Source organism: Thermobia domestica, chromosome 7, assembly GCF_964235325.1.
Source record: "Thermobia domestica chromosome 7, izTheDome1.hap1.1, whole genome shotgun sequence".
In the NCBI taxonomy this organism is placed as follows: Eukaryota; Metazoa; Arthropoda; class Insecta; order Zygentoma; family Lepismatidae; genus Thermobia; species Thermobia domestica.
In genome coordinates this window covers 163,513,666-163,533,252 of record NC_137460.1, presented here as the reverse complement: position 1 = coordinate 163,533,252, position 19,587 = coordinate 163,513,666, and the positions used below count along the sequence as shown (strand labels likewise).

Sequence of the window (19,587 nt, the reverse complement as noted above, 5' to 3'; positions counted from 1 at the left end):
GATTAACATCAGTCACGTTTAGATGAAGAAATGAATATTTCAAAACGTCGTGATCTTTGTACAACAAAAGTGGAAATTATATCAACAAGCTTTCCATCGTTATTTACAGTATACTTCAACTTCACCACGGTTCGTATATATACTTCAACTTCACATAAACCTATTACATTACCTGTTATTCAGGAAGAAGAAGAAGAAAAGAAAAATCATCACCAACTTTCCAAGGCAACAATACTTTTATTTTACCATTTGTATCAGACATTTTACAATCAGTACCGAGAACACTATGTAGGAAAACAAATCTATTATTAAAACAGTTGACAAGTTTTGATAAAATTCAGTGGGATAAGTCTGGTATAGTACGTATCCGAGGAGAAACAATACCAGGTTCAAATATAGATTTAGTAAGTGATGTTCGTACAAGAAAATCAAGAAATCCTATAGGTATTCATGAATTTAAAAATTTATTAATCTTAATATTTCTAAAGATTATATTGACACACCTACTAGCGCACCAGCATGAAAAGTGAATTTTTTAAACGATCTTTCACTTTCTAATAATTTGTTTAGAACGGAAAATTTTCCGCAAAAATATAGAAGAAATCGGAGAATCGGAAAATTTCCATCACTGATCCTACCTAACAAGCACAACCAACAGTATCATCAAAACTGCGTATTAATTCTTCCTATAACTAAAAGAACCATATATTGGAATAGGCCTATAATCAACCTTAGGCTATTCTTTTCACAATCAAAACAGAACAAGACACAAAATATTTTACCAATAGCTAACCTAGATCTAGTAGCTATTTCACAACTAACTAGTAAGTAGGCCTGGCTACACCAAGTCACAAAACGTTACATACAAGTATATGTGATTTTCATTCAGACATATCGTCCATTGAATCACAATTATGGCACAAATAGAATTGGCTTCTGTCAATACATGCCTCGCGAGCTAAGTTCTTGCAACGTGAGCATTGATTCCATGATTGTTTGGTTTATTATTGGTAAAAATAACAGTTTGCAATCTGTACTGTTTGTAGTAGCATATTATAGGTTTAATAACGTAAACTAAAGAAAAATTGTTGTTTAAATATATTTACTTTCCCCCTACTCTTCATTGAGAATTTTTCACAAACAACAATACCTCCGCCTTCTATATTACAATGGAAAAATCATTTTATCGATCCTGGTTCCATCTTACCTTAAAAAAATACTCTTCCGGTTGGTATTTATTTCTTTCAAACTCTTCAGCTGATTTAGGAATGTAAGAAACATTGTCCTTCGTCTCAACGCTCAGAAATGCAAGACAAATATGCAGCAAACATCACTTTGAAGTTCCTCCAGCCCATTTGCTATCATAACGTGTTTAGCCAATGAAATAAAGTGGAGAAATTAATGCTCTCTTAGACAACAAGAGACCTGCTAAATCATAAGTATCAAGTTGGCCCCACCACTTTTGGACGGAGAAAATTAAATAATGCTATTCGTTTGTGCTACGCTAGTGCTGGTTAGTGCCCAAATATCAGCGTTTGTGCAATCAAAAGAACAAAGTTATGAACAATTTAAATTTCGGGGCCAACTTGATGTCAACTTGGCCCCACTTTTTTCCCTAATTGAGATAGAATGGATTTTCTAACGTCAAACGTTTGTGCTACATTAGTGCTGGTAAGTATCCAAATTTCGCCCTTAATACTGTTCAAATAACACCGTTATAACGAAATTAATAAGCGTCAAGTTGGCCCCGCCTTTTTCCCTAATTAAGATAGAATTGATTTTCTAATGTCAAACGTTAGTGGTGGTTAGTGCCCAAATTTCACCGTTAGTGCTCTTGAAATAACGCCGTTATAACGAAATTAATTAACGTTAAGTTGGCCCGTTATTTTCCTTATTTGAGGTGGAATTTTTATAATGCAAAGCGTTTGTGCTACGTTAGAACTTGGTCGTGCCTCCATTTGTTCTATAGTTGTGTTGAAATTTCACGTCAGTGAACATGGCCCCCACTTGCGGCATTAACAGTAAAATTAGTGTCATTCGTTGGTTCATCTTGTGCACAACCCCTAACGTTAGTTCTTCATTAGTGTACATGCTACAAGTAAAAGGAAACCTTCATGGCTCCAACTTCACGCTGGCCTCCACTTCAAGCACTAACTGAATAATTAGTCATTCGTTAGTGCGTCAGTGCTTGTAGAAAATACTAATCGTTTCGTTAATGTTTCAATATTAGTGTAGTTATGGGAATCACATTTCAGGAAACTTCCCTAAAGAAATGCATGAGTACTGTTTCATTGCGTCAAATTCCCGGTAAATTCAAAAGTACTTATGAACTATTCTAGTGCAATCGTTAGTACTTCTTAAGTGTACCAACCTCTAATGTTAGTTGTTCATTAGTGTAGGTTGTACAAGTAAAGCGCCTTTTGAGGGCTAGCGTGAACTTGACCCCATTTTAGGAACTAACGTAGAAATTAATGACATTCGTTAGTGCATCGTTAGTGCTTCTAGAAAACTGTGATATTTTCGTTAGTGCTCACTATTAGTGAGGATATGGCTAATTACATGTCACGAAACTTTCATAAGAAATACATGGGTACTTTCTGATTGTGTCAAACACCCGCCAAATTCGAGAGCACTAATTCTCTGTTCTAGTGCGATCATTAGTACATCATTGGTGCGTTCTGGTGCATAAACACCTAACGAAAATTGTTCATTAGTGTAGGTGCCCCAAGTAAAACATATTTGGGGGGCCAGTGTGAACTTAGCCCCCCATTTAAGCACTAACGAATAAATTATTGTCATTCGTTAGTGCATCGTTAGTGTTTCTTGAAATCTCTGATAGTTTCGTTAGTACTGCATTATTAGTGTAGTTATGGATAATTTCTGATTGCGACAAATTCCCGCCAAATTCAAGAGCGCTAATGATCTCTTTTTGTGCAATCGTTAGTGCTTCTTTATACAGCAACCTCTAACGTTAGTGCTTGTTAGTGTATGTATGTGCTACAAGTAAAAACCCTTTGGGGACCAAGTTGACACTGCCTCCACTTCAAGCACTAACGAAAAAATACTGCCGTTTTGTAGTGCATCGTTAGTGCTTATTAATGCACCAACCACTAAGGTAAGTGCTTATAAATGTAAGCTCTAGAGCCAAAACAACAGTAGGGATTAGTGGGGCCAAAACATTCTACCCTCACTTCTAGCACTAACAAAAAGGTAGTGCCACTCATTAGTGGATTGTTTCTGCTTTTTAGTGCACAAACTCCTAACGTTAGTGCTTCATTAGTAGAGGCTCTAAAGCCAAAACATGATAGTATATAATTGCACTCTGGTCGCCAGTTCAAATACTAACGAAAAAATTAGCGCCATTCGTTATTGCATCGTTGGTGCTTCTAGGAAACACTAATAGTTTCTCTAATACTTCACTAGTATGGCCAATTACATGTCACGAAACTCCCATAAGAAATACATTGGGAATTTTTCAGTGGCTCAAATTTTTGTCAAATTCAAAAGCACTGATGATCTCTTTTAGTGCAATTGTTATTGCTTCGTTAGTGCTTTTTAGAGCATCAACTCCCAACATTAGTGCTTCAATAGGTTCGACGCTAAAAGCAAAAAACCATAGCCCTTAACGATGAAACCTAGTGAAATCGATAGTGCATCGTTAGTATTTCTAGAAAAGTCTAATAGTTTCATTAGTGCTTCGCTATTACTGTAGATATGGTCAATTTTATGTCATGAAGCTCCCATAAGAAATACATGAGCAATTTTTCATTGTCTCAAACTTCCACCAAATGCACTCAAATGTACTAAAAATCTCTTCTAGTAAAATCGTTAGTGCTTCTTGGAGTATTAACTCACAACATTAATGGTTCAATAGTTTGAATGCCAGAAGGAAAAAAACTGCATGTTAGTTTCCGGAGAAAGCACTAACGATGAAACCCAGTGCATCGGTCGTGCTTCTAGAAAACATTAATAGTTTCGTTAGTACTTCACTAGTAGCTAGTGTAGATATGGAAAATTATATCATGAAACTCCCATAAAAAATACATCGGGAATTTTTCATTAAGTCAAATTATCACCAAATTCAAAAGTAGTAATGATCTCTTCTAGTGTAATCGTTTGTTTCCTAGTGCACCAATTCCGAACTCTAGTGGTTCTTGTCGTGAATGTTTTTGTGCGGAGGGGCTAGCCCTGGCGTGTAGTTAGCTTCCCCTAAGTTTCACCTTTTAGCATCCATATAATTGGAGCACTAATATTAGGAGTTCTGCAATAAAACCTCCAAATGTAATAGTTACCATTATACTATATATGTTCATTAGTGCTTTTAAATTTGGCGGGAATTTTACAAAATGGAAAATGCCACTTGTCTAAATTTAGATTCGCACGCATCTGAATTACTACCACAAAAGTTCACATGGTTAGTGCTTCGTTCACTAAACACTAACATTAGCGCTATGAGAGTTTAGGAGTTATTAGTGAATACCTCTCGTGGGACTAAATTGAAATTTATTGAATTCTACAATAATTGTCCTACAAAGGTGGGATAAACCAAAAGTTAGTGCATCGTTATTGCTTGCCGAAACATCAAGCACTAACGTTAGTGCTCTCATAGTTTAGGAGTTATAAGTGAATAACTCACTCGGGGCTAATTTAGTTTTATCGAATTTTACAATAATCGTCCCAAACAGGTGCAGTAAACGTCAAAGGTTAGTGCATCGTTAGTGCTCCATAAACATTACCGTTACTGACTGCTATCGTAGTTTCAAGTTATTACTGAATAACTCGGGCGGGGTTAACTTTAAATCTTTCAATTTTCATACAATTTTACGCTAATTGTAAGACAGAAATGAGACAAAACCCTAAACACTAACGTTAGTGCTATCTCAATTTAGGAGTTATTAATAAATAACTCGCGCGAGGCTAAATTTAAATTTATCGAATTTTACAATAATTTGTCAATCAAAAGGTAGTGTAATCGCTAAATATTAGTATTTTGTTAGTGCTCTAAAACATAGTAAGCACTGACGATAATGATGTCATAGTTTAGGAGTTATTAGTGAATAACTCGAACGAAACTAAATTAAAATTTATTGAAGTTTACACTAATTGTGTAAAAGTTGAAAAACCTGATTTTATCCCCGCCGAGTTATTTATTAATAGCTCTTAAACTGTGGTGACACTGATGTTAGTGATTAGTGTATTATGGAGCACCAACAGTGCACTAAGCTTCGGTGGTTACCCACCTTTGTGGAACAATTAGAGTAAAATTCAATGAATTTAAATTCAATCCTGCCTGAAGTATTCATGAAAATACAACGACAGTGCTTAGTGTTTTATAGAGCTCTAGCAATGCACTAAACGCTGGTATTAGTCCCACTTTTGTGGGACAATTAGTGTAAAATTTGTAAGTGAAAAATCTAATTTGAATCTAAATTAGTGTAAAATGAAAAGCTTCGCTTGAGTTCTTCATTAACAATCACTAAAATGAGATAATACAACGTTAGTACCTAGATTTTTGTTATTCTTTTTTGACTGCTAAGAATGCGCTAACCTTTAGTTTTTGTCCTACCTTTGTGAAACAATTAGAATAAAATTTGATAATTTTAAATTTTGTTATTCATTGGTAACTCCTAAACTATGATAACACTACCGTTAGTGCTTTGAGTTTTATGTAGCACTAACAATACACTAATGTTTAGAGTTTGTGCTATCTTTATGGGGAAATTAGTGTAAAATTCAGTAAGTTTCAATATTGTACCGTCCGTGTAATTTAATAATAACTCATAAATTATGACAACACTAACGTTAGTGCTTACTGTTTAACGGAGGTCCAACAATACACTGATTAATGGTGTTTATCTTGTTTCTATCTGACAATAAGTGTAAAATTCTACAAAAACTGAAAGATCTAAAGTTAGCCCCGCACGAGTTATTCATTAGTAACTCCCAAACTATGATAGCACTAACTTTAGAGCTTAAATAGCATTACCGTTAGAACTTTTTGGAATACTAACGATGCACAAAAATTTGACGTTTATTCTACCTTTGCGAGACAATTATTGTAAAATTCGATGAATTTAAATTTTATCCTGAGTGAGTCCTGAGTTATGCCCTTATAACTCCTAAATTATGCTAGCACTAACCTTAGGGCTTACTGTTTCATAGAGCTCTAACAATACAATAACCGCTGGTATTAGTTCCACTTTTGTGGCACAATTACTATAAAATTGTGCGAAAGTTGAAAAATCTAAACTTAGAACTGGCTGAGTTATTCATTAATAACTTTTAAAGTACCATGGTACTAAGATAAGTGTTCAGTGCACTAATGTGCACTAAAGAAGCTGTAAATATGTAAAAGATTTTAGTAGCATTTGAGAACCCTGCGGGGCTAACTTTACGGACCTAGCATTTTTTATTTTGTAAAATTAAGGCCAAATTTAAAAGCACTAATGGCCATGTGTATTGTAATGGTTACTACTTCGTTAATAGGTCTTATTGCAGAACTCCCAACATTAAAGCTTCAACACTATGGAAGCTATAAAATAAGATTTAGGGGATGCTAACTATATGCTAGCTCTTCCCTACAAAAACATTCACGATGAGAAGTTCTAATGTTCGGACTTGGTGCACTAGCAACCACTAACGATGCACTAACGATTGCACTGAAGAGATCATTACTGCTTTTGAACTTGGCGAGAATTTGAGCAGTAGAAAAATTAACTTGTTTTTCTTTTGGGAGATTCGTGACATAAATGGCAATATCTACAACAATAACGAAGTAGTAACGAAACTACTAGCGCTTTAAAAGCACTAACGATGCACTAAGAAATCCCACTATTTTTGTCGTTAGTGCTTAAAGTGGGGCTTATAGAGTAATTGCTCCCTATCATTGGTTTGGTTCTGGAGAATACACTAATGAAGCACTAACGTCATTGGTTCGCGCACTAAGAAGCAATAACGATGAACAAACGAAGGCACTGATTTTTAGTTACTGCTTGGAGTGGAGGCAGCATGAACTTAGCTCCCCAAAAGTTTTTTAGTTGTAGCATCTACATTGAAAAAGCACTAACGTTATTGGTTAGTTCACTAAGAAGCACTAACGATGCACTAACGATTACAATAAAAGATATCATTACTGCTTTTGAATTTGGCGGGAATTTGACGCAATGAGAAAATTCTCCATGCATTTTACATGGGAGTTCTGGAACTTATAATTTGCTATATCTACACTAATAGTGAAGCATTTACAAAACAATCAGTGTTTTCCAGAAGCACTAACGATGCACTGACGAAAAGCACTAATTTCTTCGTTAGTGCTTAAAGTAGAGATCAAGATCACGCTGACCACAAAGGTTTTTCACTTGTTCCATCAACACTGATGAAGAACAAACGTTAGGGGATGGTGCACTAAGAAGCACTAACGATTGCACTAGAAGTCATTAGTGCTTTTGAATTTGCCGGGAATTTCACGCAATAAAATATTTCCCATGTATTTCTTAAGGGAGTTTCGTGACATGTAATTGGCTATATCTACACAAATAGTAAAGCATTTACGAAACTATTAGTATTTTCTAAAAGCACTAACGATGAAAAACAAGTGGCACGATTTTTTCATTAGTGCGTAGAGTGGAGAGATCAGCGAGGATAATTGCTTTGGCTCGAAAACCTAGACTAATGAAACACTTACGTTAGTGATTACTACAGTAAGAAGCACTGAGGATGCAATAACGAATGGCACTATTATTTCGTTAGTCCTTAAAGTGGGGTCCAGCGCTACTTTGAAACCCTAAAGGTTTTTTTTTACTTGTAGCATATACACTAACGAAACACTAACGTTAGAGGTTGCTGCACTAAGCAGCACTAACGATGCAATAATAATTGACACTAATTTTGTCGTTAATGCGTTAAGTGGCGACGCAAACTTCATGGATTTCAACACCACTAACGTACAAATTGAACCACGACCAAGCAGCAACGATCAAGCACAAACTAATAGCATTAAATATAAAATTCTGCCTTAATTAAGAAAAATGCAGGGCCAACATGATACTAATTAATTTCGTTATAACGGCGTTATTTGAACAGCACTAACGCTCAAATTTGGGCACTATCCAGCACTAACGTAGCACAAACGTTTGGCTTTAGAAAATACATTCTATCTCAATTAGTGAAAAAGAGCAGGGCCAACTTGACGCTAATTAATTTCGTTCTAACGGTGTTATTTGAAGAGCACTAACAGCGAAATTTAGGCACTAACCAGCACTAACGTAGCACAAACGTTTAGCTTTAGAAAACCCATTCTATCTCAATTAGTGAAAAAAGCGGGATCAACTTGGCGCTAATTACATTCGTTATAACGGCGTTATTTGAAGAGCACTAACGGTGAAATTTAAGCACTAACAAGCACTAACGTAGCACTAACATTTGGTATTAGAAAATCTATTCTATCTTAAGAGAAAAAAGCAGGGCCAACTGGACGTTAATTAATTCGGTATAACGACGTAATTTGAACAGCACTAACGGTGAAATTTGGGCACTAACCAGCACTAACATTGCACTAACGTTTGGCAGTAGAAAAGCCATTCTATCTCAATTAGGGAAATAAGGTGGGGCCAACTTGACGCTAATTAATTCGTTATAACAGTGTTTTTTCAACAGCAATAACGGTGAAATTTGGGCACCAACCAGCACTAACGTTTGGGATTAGAAAGTCCATTCTATCTTAATTGGGAAAAAAGGGAGAGGCCAACTTGACGCTAATTAATTCGGTATAACGGTGTAATTTGAACAGCACTAACGGTGAAATTTGTGCATTAACCAGCACTAATGTACCACTAACGTTTGGGATTAGAAAATCCATTCTATCTCAATTAGGGGGGAAAAGCGGGGCCAACTTGACGCTAATTAATTTGTTATAACAGCGTTATTTGAAGAGCAGTAACACTCAAATGTAGGCACTAACGTTTGACGTTAGAAAATCCATTCTATTTCAATTAGGGAAAAAGACGTGGCCAACTTGACGCTAATTACTTTCGTTATAACGGCGTTGTTTGAAGAGCACTAACCGTGAAATTAGGGCACTAACCAGCACTAACGAAGCACTAACGTTTGGCATTAGAAAATCCATTCTATCTCAATTAGGGAAAAAAGGCGGGGTTAACTTGACGCTAATTAATTTGTTATAACGCCGTTAATTGAATAGCACTAACGCTCAAATTTGGGCACTAACCAGCACTAACGTTTGGCACTAGAAAATCAATACTATCTCAATTAAGGAAAAAAGGCGGGGCCAACTTGAGGCTCATTAATTTTAATATATCAGCGTTATTTGAATATCATTAACGGCGAAATTTGGGCACTAACCAGCACTAACGTAGCACAAACGTTTAGCTTTAGAAAATCCATTCTATCTCAATCAGGGAAAAAAGACGGGGTCAACTTAACGCTAATTAATTCGGTATAACGGCGTTATTTGAAGAGCAGTAACATTCAAATTTGGGCAGTAACTAGCACTAACGTAGCACAAATTTTTGACGTTAGAAAATCCATTCTATGTCAATTATGGAAAGAAGCGGGGCCAACTTGACGTACAGTTGGCCCCGAAATTTAAATTGTTCATAACTTTGTTGTTTTGATTGCAGAAGCGCTGAACTTTGGTCACTAACCAGCACTAGCGCAGCACAAACGAAAAGCATTATTTTTTTCCGTCGAAAAGTGCTGGGGCCAACTTGATACTAATTGCTAAATCGGAAGCGTTTGGGAAGGGGGTGAGTTTGGGTAGAGCGTAGGGAAGTGCTGGATGACTTAAAGTGAAGTTTCGATCAACAAACAACAGTACCAAACTGAAAGAAGGAAAGTTAAACTTTTGAAAATGAAACAATACCGATCATCATAAGAATTAACAAAATACAAAGTGCGGCACGTAAAACCGGCCCGTCGTAATATTCTGGTATATTGTGTTTTTGGCAACACTTAAATAATCTACCTTCCTACCAAGAGATGGCGTGTCGAGGTCGGGTCGACTTACGTGACCTGCAGCAGTCACGTGCAGCCGCAGCCATTGAAACTTGTCGAAACCAGTTGAGAAAAAGGCCTCGTTGTGTTAAGCCGGGTGAGTGTCAGTGTGTGATAATGCCGTATTCGATACCCGAGCGTGTTGCCATTGTTGAAGGGTTCATTCTCACTGGATCTTTTGTGAAAACAAAGAATTTGTTTCGGGAGAAATTTCCAGGACGTTCTGTGCCAGCAAAAAGCACCATTCAGGAATTGATTGAAAAATGGCGGCGTACAGGATCGGTTCAAAATGCTCCCAGGAACAGACGACCATCTGTCTGCACACCTGAATTAAAGATGCAGGTGGAGGAGATAATGACAAGAAGTCCTCGAAAGTCAACCAGGAGATTGAGTCAACAGGTTCATGCGAGTGAGAGAAGTTGCAGACGTGTTTTAAGGGGACTGAAGTTAAAACCGTACCGGATAAGTGTTGTGCAAGAACTGAAGGAGCCTGACCTGCAGAAGAGAGTGCATTTCTGTTCATGGCTGTTGAGCAATGTTGCCAGTGGTTTCTTGGATCCACTAATGCTCATCATGAGTGAAGAGGCGTGGTTCCACCTGTCTGGGTACGTAAATTCCCAAAACAACCGGTATTGGTCGACAGAAAATCCACACGCAATCCACCAGGTACCCTTGCATGATGAGAAGATTGGTGTTTGGTGTGCCATTTCCGCCACACGCGTTATTGGGCCCATATTCTTTGAGACGACAGTGAACAGTATATGGGAATCCTGGAGGAGTTTTATACACACTTGACCGAAAAGGAGCGTCAGTTATGTTACTTTCAGCAGAACGGTGCAACATGCCACACATCAGCTGCATCATTGTCCCTTGTGCATGAGATGTTTACACCAGAGAGGACAATCAGCAAAGGCTTGTGGCCTCCTCGGTCACCAGACTTGTCCACGTGTGACTTTTACTTATGGGGACTGTTAAAGGGAAGAGTATACGAAACAAATCCACACACAATTGAAGAACTCAAGACCAGGATCCAGGATGTTACCAATAGCATTACAACACAAGAACTGACAAGGGTATATATGAATCTCCTCAATCGTGCTCACATGTGTGTTGAAGTGGGCGGAGGACACTTTCAGCACCTGTTGTGAAGGTGAGTAGTCATATTCAATACATTACATTTCATTTATGTGTTGTAGTTAATCATATTCAATACATTACATTTCATTTTATGTGTTCACTTTACGGGCCGGTTTTACGTGCCGCACCCTGTACAATCAAAATATATTTCATCACCACACGGGGTTGGTTGACGTACGTGTCAATCTACTCCAAGCTTTTGTTTCGACCAGCCCCATTGCGCCATACCAGTTTATTTGTTTCCGCCAACAATGACTATGAATCATACGATGTTTACCTCAATGCCTATTGCAGGCGAAATAGTAATCTTCGAAATATGTCGTTCGTTGTTTCTTTACTAATAAATTAGTACCTCAAATCACATAAAAACTAATTTATAAAAATTTGCTTGCCCTCTCTAAAATACATTTGTTTCTTCTTAACTCTTGAAACGCTCTTCTATATCCATGAAACTGATGGCTGGTGATCCATGATGGATATGATCCATGAAACTTCTATATTAACTGACGGCTGGCATGGGGAATAATCAAAAAGAGCCCAAGCTCGTACTCCCAACCCTTGGTCTGCGTACCAAAGGGTGGGGGGAATAGGATTCTGTCTGGGTGGAAAAATAAATCAAGTTAAAACCTCAGAGCCAGATCGACCAATTCCATCTCAATCAGTGTTGGAAGATCTGAGTGACAAAGCATATATTTCCTTTATGGACTGCGTAGAACCCTTTCAAGTAAAAATAAGGAAACGTGATCAAAAGTATTTCGGATTCTTGCACCAAGGCATACCTTATGCTTTTGTTACACTCCCATTTGATACAAAACAAAGTCTCGTCTCATGCGTCCATGAACTTGACTCCATACCGGAATCGGAAATGTGTGAATTTTGTGGATGCTATGTCGATGATATAGTTTTAGGAAGTAAAACCTTTGAAGAACATTTAAAACAGATTGATAAAGTGCTAAAATTATCGCGGCTGGTGGTCTAACATTAAGACTAAAGAAGTGTAAGATTGCTAGACCGAAAGTAAATATCTTAAGATACGAACTTTCTAAAAATGGAATCGGGAAAGATGCAAAGAAGGTGGAAAAGGTAATGGAATTCAGAATTCCTAAAAACGTTAGAGTTAATTTCCTTTATTGGGTACTGTGAATATTACAGATGCAGTTTAATTTCGTATATATATTTATTTCGTATGTTTTCTTAATAATCAGAAATAAATGTGCATGTTTAACACTCGCCCAGCGAATATACTAGAAATAACGTATCCGACGAACAAAGGGTCATTTTTGACCCACGAATATTTTAATTGCTTTTTTAAGAAGAAGTAGTACTATTACTAGATTTCCAATTAATTTAAAGTTTGTTATTGGTGATGAGCATATTGGTCTTCAGTGGCGGATCTAGAAGGTAAAAAAGCCAGAACCCAGACTATGATAGCTTTAGCACTTTCTTTTTGCTGGGTCAATCCATTTGAAGTGATCCAGAGATGATTGCTCGACCATTTTTGAAAATTATGAAACCTACACAGTTGTTTGCTTCATGTTTTAAGACTTTAAAACTGTATTTACAATATGCCTATCTGAAGTGGTTTGCCAGTGGCGGCTATATTTGTTTCGTGGCGTGCGCCTACTTTCACGATTGTAAGGGTTCACAAAAACGTTCATTACGAAAACAGTACTTGGTCTAGAAGGATAAAACATAAATCATTTGATTGGTAATGGATTGAAGTAAAAACTAGGCCTATAGGTATTTACTTATGTTTCTCCTTTCTATGAGAAACTTACTAGTAAATGTAAACATCAATATCGGTGAACTTTCACTTTTTGGAATGTTTTTAAGTAGGAAGGAGCGGTATACACAGTTTGGTTTTGTTTGTGATATGAAGGGATATGTCAAGTTTTACCAGAAAAAAATATTGATTATGATATATTTACCCTTAAGTTTATATGGTTGTGTTAAAATCGCGGTTTTGTCGAAAAACCCGAAGTTTCTGTTCAAATAACTCTGATGGGGCTAGTGATAAAAAATCTCAAATTAGCATAGGATGTGGTGCTGTTGTATATGTTTATGGCAAATAAAGAACATTTTTGTGTATTTTGCTACTACAAAAGTTATAGCCTCTCTAAAATGAAACATACTTCGTTGTAGAGATACCGTTTTGGCACACTAAAGAAGGGCTATATAGGGGCTTACTTGTTTTCAGAGCACGTTGATAGCTTCACACGTATCAAACTACAGTTGCAATAAATTATACTTGAACATTTTCACGGCTAGACTACGTTATGACAGGCTTGGGGGCATTTACAGCTACAAGTGTTGATGCAACACATACAGTGTAGCTATGCTGTATGTGACCGATCAGTCTAACAGTAGTGAGTTATCTATTCACATCCATCTGTAGCAAATGGCACAGGTTTATGAAGGATTTCATAGTGTCATGCGAATTTATATTTTTAAAATCTGAATGTTTATGTTCTAGGTACTGTTTAATCAGGTAGGTAAACAGGCATTGTTGGACATGTTTAATATTTCCAACGAAACTGATGAGTTGCCCGATACAAGAACGTACAGAAAGCGGATAACAGCAGATAGGGCAGAAATGAACACAGATCTCAAGAGCAAAGTGGAGTTTTTTGAATCGTTAGCGGACAAATTGGAACGCTTGAAACCACATAATCTTGTGTCAAAGTCTCAAGCTCAGTTTCTCAAGAAGAAAAAAGCTGAACTTACTGCAGAAGAATGTTTTGTGTTAACAGATTTTGCAGAAAATTATTTATTCATAGTTCAGATTGAGATACAGAGTTTTCACTGGATCAATATCCAAGCCACGGTTCACTCTTTCGTGTTCTGTTTTAAGGAAAATGATAAACTAGAACACAAGACATTTTATTGCTTTCAAAAGATTTTCACAGAGTATATTAAAGAAGTACATCCGAACATTAAAAACCTTATTTATTTTACTGATGGAGCTTCAAGTCAATATAAAAACAAAAAGAACTTTGCTAATTAATGCTGTCACATACACGACTTCGATCTTGATGCTGAATGGCACTTTTTCGGATCATCCTATGGGAAAAACGCCTGCGATGGTGTGGGTGGAACTACAAAACGATAAGTAGCAATAACAAGTTTGCAAAGGCCAATAAATTATCAGATATTCAACGTAAATGACATGATTTGATTTTGTAATGAAAAGTTACAAAACATAAAATATTTTCTGGTCAAGTCAGATGAAGTAGCTAAGACCTCTGAAACTCTACAAAAACGTTTTGACCGCTGTACTAGATTTCTTGATACTAGAAGGTACCACAAATATGTTCCTATCTCAGAAGGCATTGTAAGATGTTACGTCACTTCAGAGTCAGAGGACTACGACGACCATCCTGTGTTAAGTATTCTATCATTTGCAGCAAATTACTTTGTTAGAATCAAACATAATGGAATGGATATTTTGCTAATACGCAGTTATGTTTTGTGTCTTTACAACAACAATACAATTTTGTTTTCAAAATAGTTTCTTTTTATTGCAATCTCAGTTACGCTAAACGCTTTGGTTAAGGTATACTCTCTCAAACAGTAATATGATATTAGTATTGTTTAATATCCGTATATTTAACTGCTGGGAATAGAAAAATATACAAAACATAATAATTGTTCCAATATTGAAACAATACACAACATATAGGACAAGTATACAGCATATGAACGTGTTCTGAAGACAAGTAACACCCTATATAGCCCTTCTTTAGTATGCCAAAACAGTATCTCTACAACGGAGTATGTTTCATTTTTGAGAGGCTATAACTTTTGTAATAGTAAAATACACAAAAATGTTTTTTATTTGCCATAAACACATACAACAGCACCACATCCTGTGCTAATTTGAGATTTTTATCACTAGCCTCATCAGGGTTATTTGAACCCAAACTTCGGGTTTTTCGACAAAACCGTGATTTTAACACAACCATATAAACATAAGGGTAAGTATATCACAATCAATATTTTTTCTGGTAAAACTATTGACATATCTCTTCATATCACAAACCAAATCAAACTGTGTATACCGCTCCTTCCTACTTACAAAACATTCCAAAAAGTGAAAGTCCACCGATATTGATGTTTACATTTACTAGTAAGTTTCTCATAGAAAGGAGAAACATAAGTAAATATCTATAGGCCTAGTTTTTACTTCAATCTATTACCAATCAAATGATTTTTGTTTTATCCTTCTAGACCAAGTACTGTTTTCGTAATGAACGTTTTTGTTAACCCTTATAATCGTGAAAGTAGGCGCACGCCACGAAACAAATATGGCCGCCACTGGCAAACCGCTTTAGATAGGCATATTATAAACACAGTTTTTAAAGTCTTAAAACATGAAGCAAACATCTATGTAGGCTTCATAATTTTCAAAAATGGTCGAGCAACCAATTTATTTATTTATTTATTTACTTTTTTTTGGATCATTTTAGATGGATTGACTCTGCTGTCTAATCAGTTCACGAAATATCTCATCTGAAGTATTCAAAAACTTTTACTCGGACATTATTACCGCACACAGAACAGACGCGTACAGTTTATTTACATTCTTCGTCTGTATGAGTGAAATTGGTCTAACATGTTTGGTATTTACTCTTACAGGCTGTGTTACTAGTTCATGAAGGGAAATTTTCCGTCTGTAGACATGAAATTTTCCAATAGGATTTAGTGTTTCCCGCAAATATATAACGCACACGAACACACTCAGATATGTATATTACCATGCGTTTTCATTGGTACATATTTTGAAGAAAATTATTTCATATCCTACATATTTGGAAGAAAATATACCGCATTCTAGCCATTGATATCAATTTTCCCTTTTGTGGGAATTTTTGCCACCTGGCAACACTCTTGACATGCTGAAGCATGCTAAGGGAATGAGGAAAGAGCAGGTGATCATGCAGAGTGAGTAAACTGGCAACAAATAGGACGGTGTGAGGTAGACAAGACAAATAAAATAGAATCACGTAAACAGCGAAGACCGGGTCATTCAAGACCCAGACAAAGATTTGTTTATTTGTGGTTGATAAATAAAGAATCCTAGAATGAAGAATGAAGAATGCTACTGCATGGTACGTAGGTTAAAAGAAACACACCTAGGCCGATGGCAGGAGAAAGGAAGAGGAAAAAAGTTAAAATAAAACATTTATGGGTCAAAACTGACCCGATCTACGTTGGGTGAGTGTTCACTGAATGCTTTTAGAAGAAGAATACTACCCACTAGGTAAAAAGTTCCTTGTGAAGATAAAAAATTTGGAAGATAATATATTTGCGTTATTGAAAAGACATTTCAATATTTTCAGGTTTCTCACAGCAGCAAGTCATATTATAGACCATGACAACATAAAACTACATGGGACAGGTACGTATGAAAATGCTCAAGTAGTCACTAACATCACTCTTTACCCGCAAAACCGTATATAGTACAGAAAGAAAACAAATTAGCTCATGAAAATGTTTATTTTTTACGGAAGGCTGAAGACGAGCGGAACGATTATTTTCGTATCCTAAAAGATAAAAAAAAATCTTGAATGGTACATAACAAGCAAGCACCAGCCATACTCTAACGAAGTCAAGTAAACAGCAGAGCACATGTCTCTTTTATGAATTCATTTTGGACAGATGGGAGAAAGTTTTTAGATGAACACATTATGAAATGATACATGAAGAATATACAGTCATTACAACTGCGTTTAGAAGAGAGAGCGGTAATGAGAACGTCGGTACTAACAATGAAATAAATATATCTGCATTAATCCTTGAGGAGATAGTATTTAGAATAATCGTTGTGAATTTTTTTCTGGAAGCAAACAATGGGCTATATCTTTACGATACACATATTTGCGAATTGGAAATAGATTTGCCAATTCAATTTTTTACAAAAAATAATCTAATTTTTATTACTGTTTATCATCCTGAATTTTTGTGATGGACAAATTATTTTGAATTCACTATAAACAGACCGCGCACAACAAGGTTTTGCATAACGTAATACTAATTCATGCGTTATGTAAGGTGTTCCTGTACTTCTGATTAAGTGATTCATTTTCTCTAACACAGTATTTTCAACCTTTCCCTTATGTTAACATTTATTTACTGGTTTTCGTCTACATATTAAACACTCCGGTATAAGAGACACCCTTCTCTATAGCACGTGAAATCCATTTTTAGGTACTCCTCATCACGCAGTTTCGTGTTCTTACAGCACTAAGAACGGAGACAGCTTGCTATCATAGAATATTATTTAAACAAAATTGTATAAATTAATTTCCTGATCATGCAGTTAATACACTGAACGAAAACAAGAATATTTTTTCATTTATTTAAAATTCTGAATTAATAACAAAAATCTCGAAACACTATGCCATCCAAGTTGGTACGCTCTGTTCTAATATTTAAAATTTATTTAGGATGGGTTTTGTATCTCTAAGCGGAAGAGATTTAAAAAGGGCGCTTTCTTACGAGAATCCTGTTAAAAAGTATGATCTTAAGAACATTTTAAAGTAACAAGATGCGAACTCTTAATATTAAGTCATCAAGCTTATGTTACAAGGAACAGTGAATTACCTGTTGATGCCCGTACTTTTAATAACATCAATTAAACTATATATGAATATGGCAGTCTCATTATTACATTTACTATTTACATGGCAGTACATTGCTAAGCATAATACTGACAACTTATAAAAAGAACTTCATTCTTTAAATTATGAACACATGGACACTCGGCAGGAACGACAGTAATAAGCCTGTGATGTTATCTGAATGCATCATGAATAATAACGTTCTTTTCCCCACGCTCTTCGAAGCACAGTTCAACAGTTGCAAACACTATGTATAGGCGACGGTCTAAGGCTTTTAAATGAGGCTTAGTTAATACTGGTGCTATGTGGCTGTAGCTCATTATCTTCTCCATGGATTCACTTAATACATCACCGGAAAATAACTGCAACCTTTTCCATGTAGAATCCCTTAATCTAAAATGAAAACAAAGAAAAAAACTTACTAAAAACTATAGCTATTGAATGAACAAATTAATTATAAGTGATTCCATAGGTTTGAATTATTAACAATGCTGATCAACGAACTGTAATTTGTACCTACAAACCTCGTCTTTGTATGGTATTATTATTAACAGTAGTAGTATCAGTAAGATATATTTAGAATACATTATAAGTTGATTACTACAGATAATGTCATTTACGTATTGCAGAAAAGTGATATTTTTATATTTGTTATTGGTATGCTGAAATACTTTGCCTAATTGTAACTGTACGTTTCATAAATGTGAAAGTTTATCGTTAACCTGCATTAGGGTATATCAGTCAGGAGTGGATCCAGGGGGGGGGGGTAATTGCCCCCCCTCCAGAAGAGGAAACTTCCTTATTTTATATACGTATAAATAAAGCCCATCTCAGAGTCTGGAGCTCTTAAAACTAGCTCTAAGTAGCAGTATTACAACCCTCCCCCCCAGAAATCCGTCCTGAATCCGCCCCTGATATCAGTAAGAACATCAGAAGTTTTGGAATTGTGTTTTGACTATACTGAATGGTTGGCAAAGATTAAACTCTGTGTGCAGCAAATTAGCACGGAGAGAGATATAATATAATAAACCATATGCAAATTTACCATCAAGACAAGTGTTCACGTCAACAGACGTTGTGCATTGCGAAGAATGCATGGTCAATATAATTGATCAACAGAACATTCGGTTTATTGTCTCGTTGAGAAATTTGAAAGAACAGGTTGTAACAAGCGAGTCAACATCTGTTACCGTCAAATCGTCGTTCAGCTCAGAATTCGGTTTCAGTAAGATTTTTGAGGACATGCATGGCAATCACATTACTATTAATGGCGAACGATACAGGCATATGGTAATGCACTCTGCCTGGCCTCATCTGGCAAATCATTACATAAACGTTTTTAACAAAGACGGTGCAACATACTTCACAGCTCTCCATACTCTGGACTTGTATTGCACGAGAATTACCTCGGACACGTTCTATCGAAAAATGATTACGTGAACTGACCACCCAGGTTATGTGATCTCTCCCTCTAGATAACATCTTATAAAGTTGCCTCAGGTGTAAGAGAAAAAGCCTCGAACAATACGTGATCTAAAAGAGAACACTGAACGTATTCCTGGCAATTTACGATGCAATATGTGAATGCAGTGGTGCTCACCCACCGAAGCAGAGGACATTAGAATAACATTATCTTCAAAACACAACGCCATTGCTTGCTTTTCACAATAATATATACATATATATCAGCGTTTTATTTAAGTGGTATCGCATGGCAGTTTGCGACACAGAATTTTATAAATGCGATGCAAACGAAATATTGTATCATAAACTGCGATGCAACTGTGACTTTTTTTTTTAACAGAAAACAGTATATCAT

At 36.1% G+C, this 19,587-nt stretch overlaps 1 protein-coding gene across 4 annotated transcripts in view; it reads right to left on the bottom strand.

The window, feature by feature from the left end:
• Positions 1-217: 217 nt before the first annotated feature.
• The window catches only part of LOC145690555 (glycosaminoglycan xylosylkinase), a 117,170-nt gene continuing 97,800 nt past the window's right edge, over positions 218-19,587 (bottom strand). For 3 of the 4 annotated variants that reach the window (XM_081765550.1, XM_081765547.1, XM_081765549.1), the window contains exon 9: positions 218-18,161. In XM_081765550.1, coding sequence (XP_081621676.1) covers positions 17,942-18,161 — 220 coding nt within the window. In that variant the 3' untranslated portion in view covers positions 218-17,941. The remainder of the gene's footprint in view (positions 18,162-19,587) is intronic. The other variant, XR_014132241.1, reaches the window with a different exon arrangement.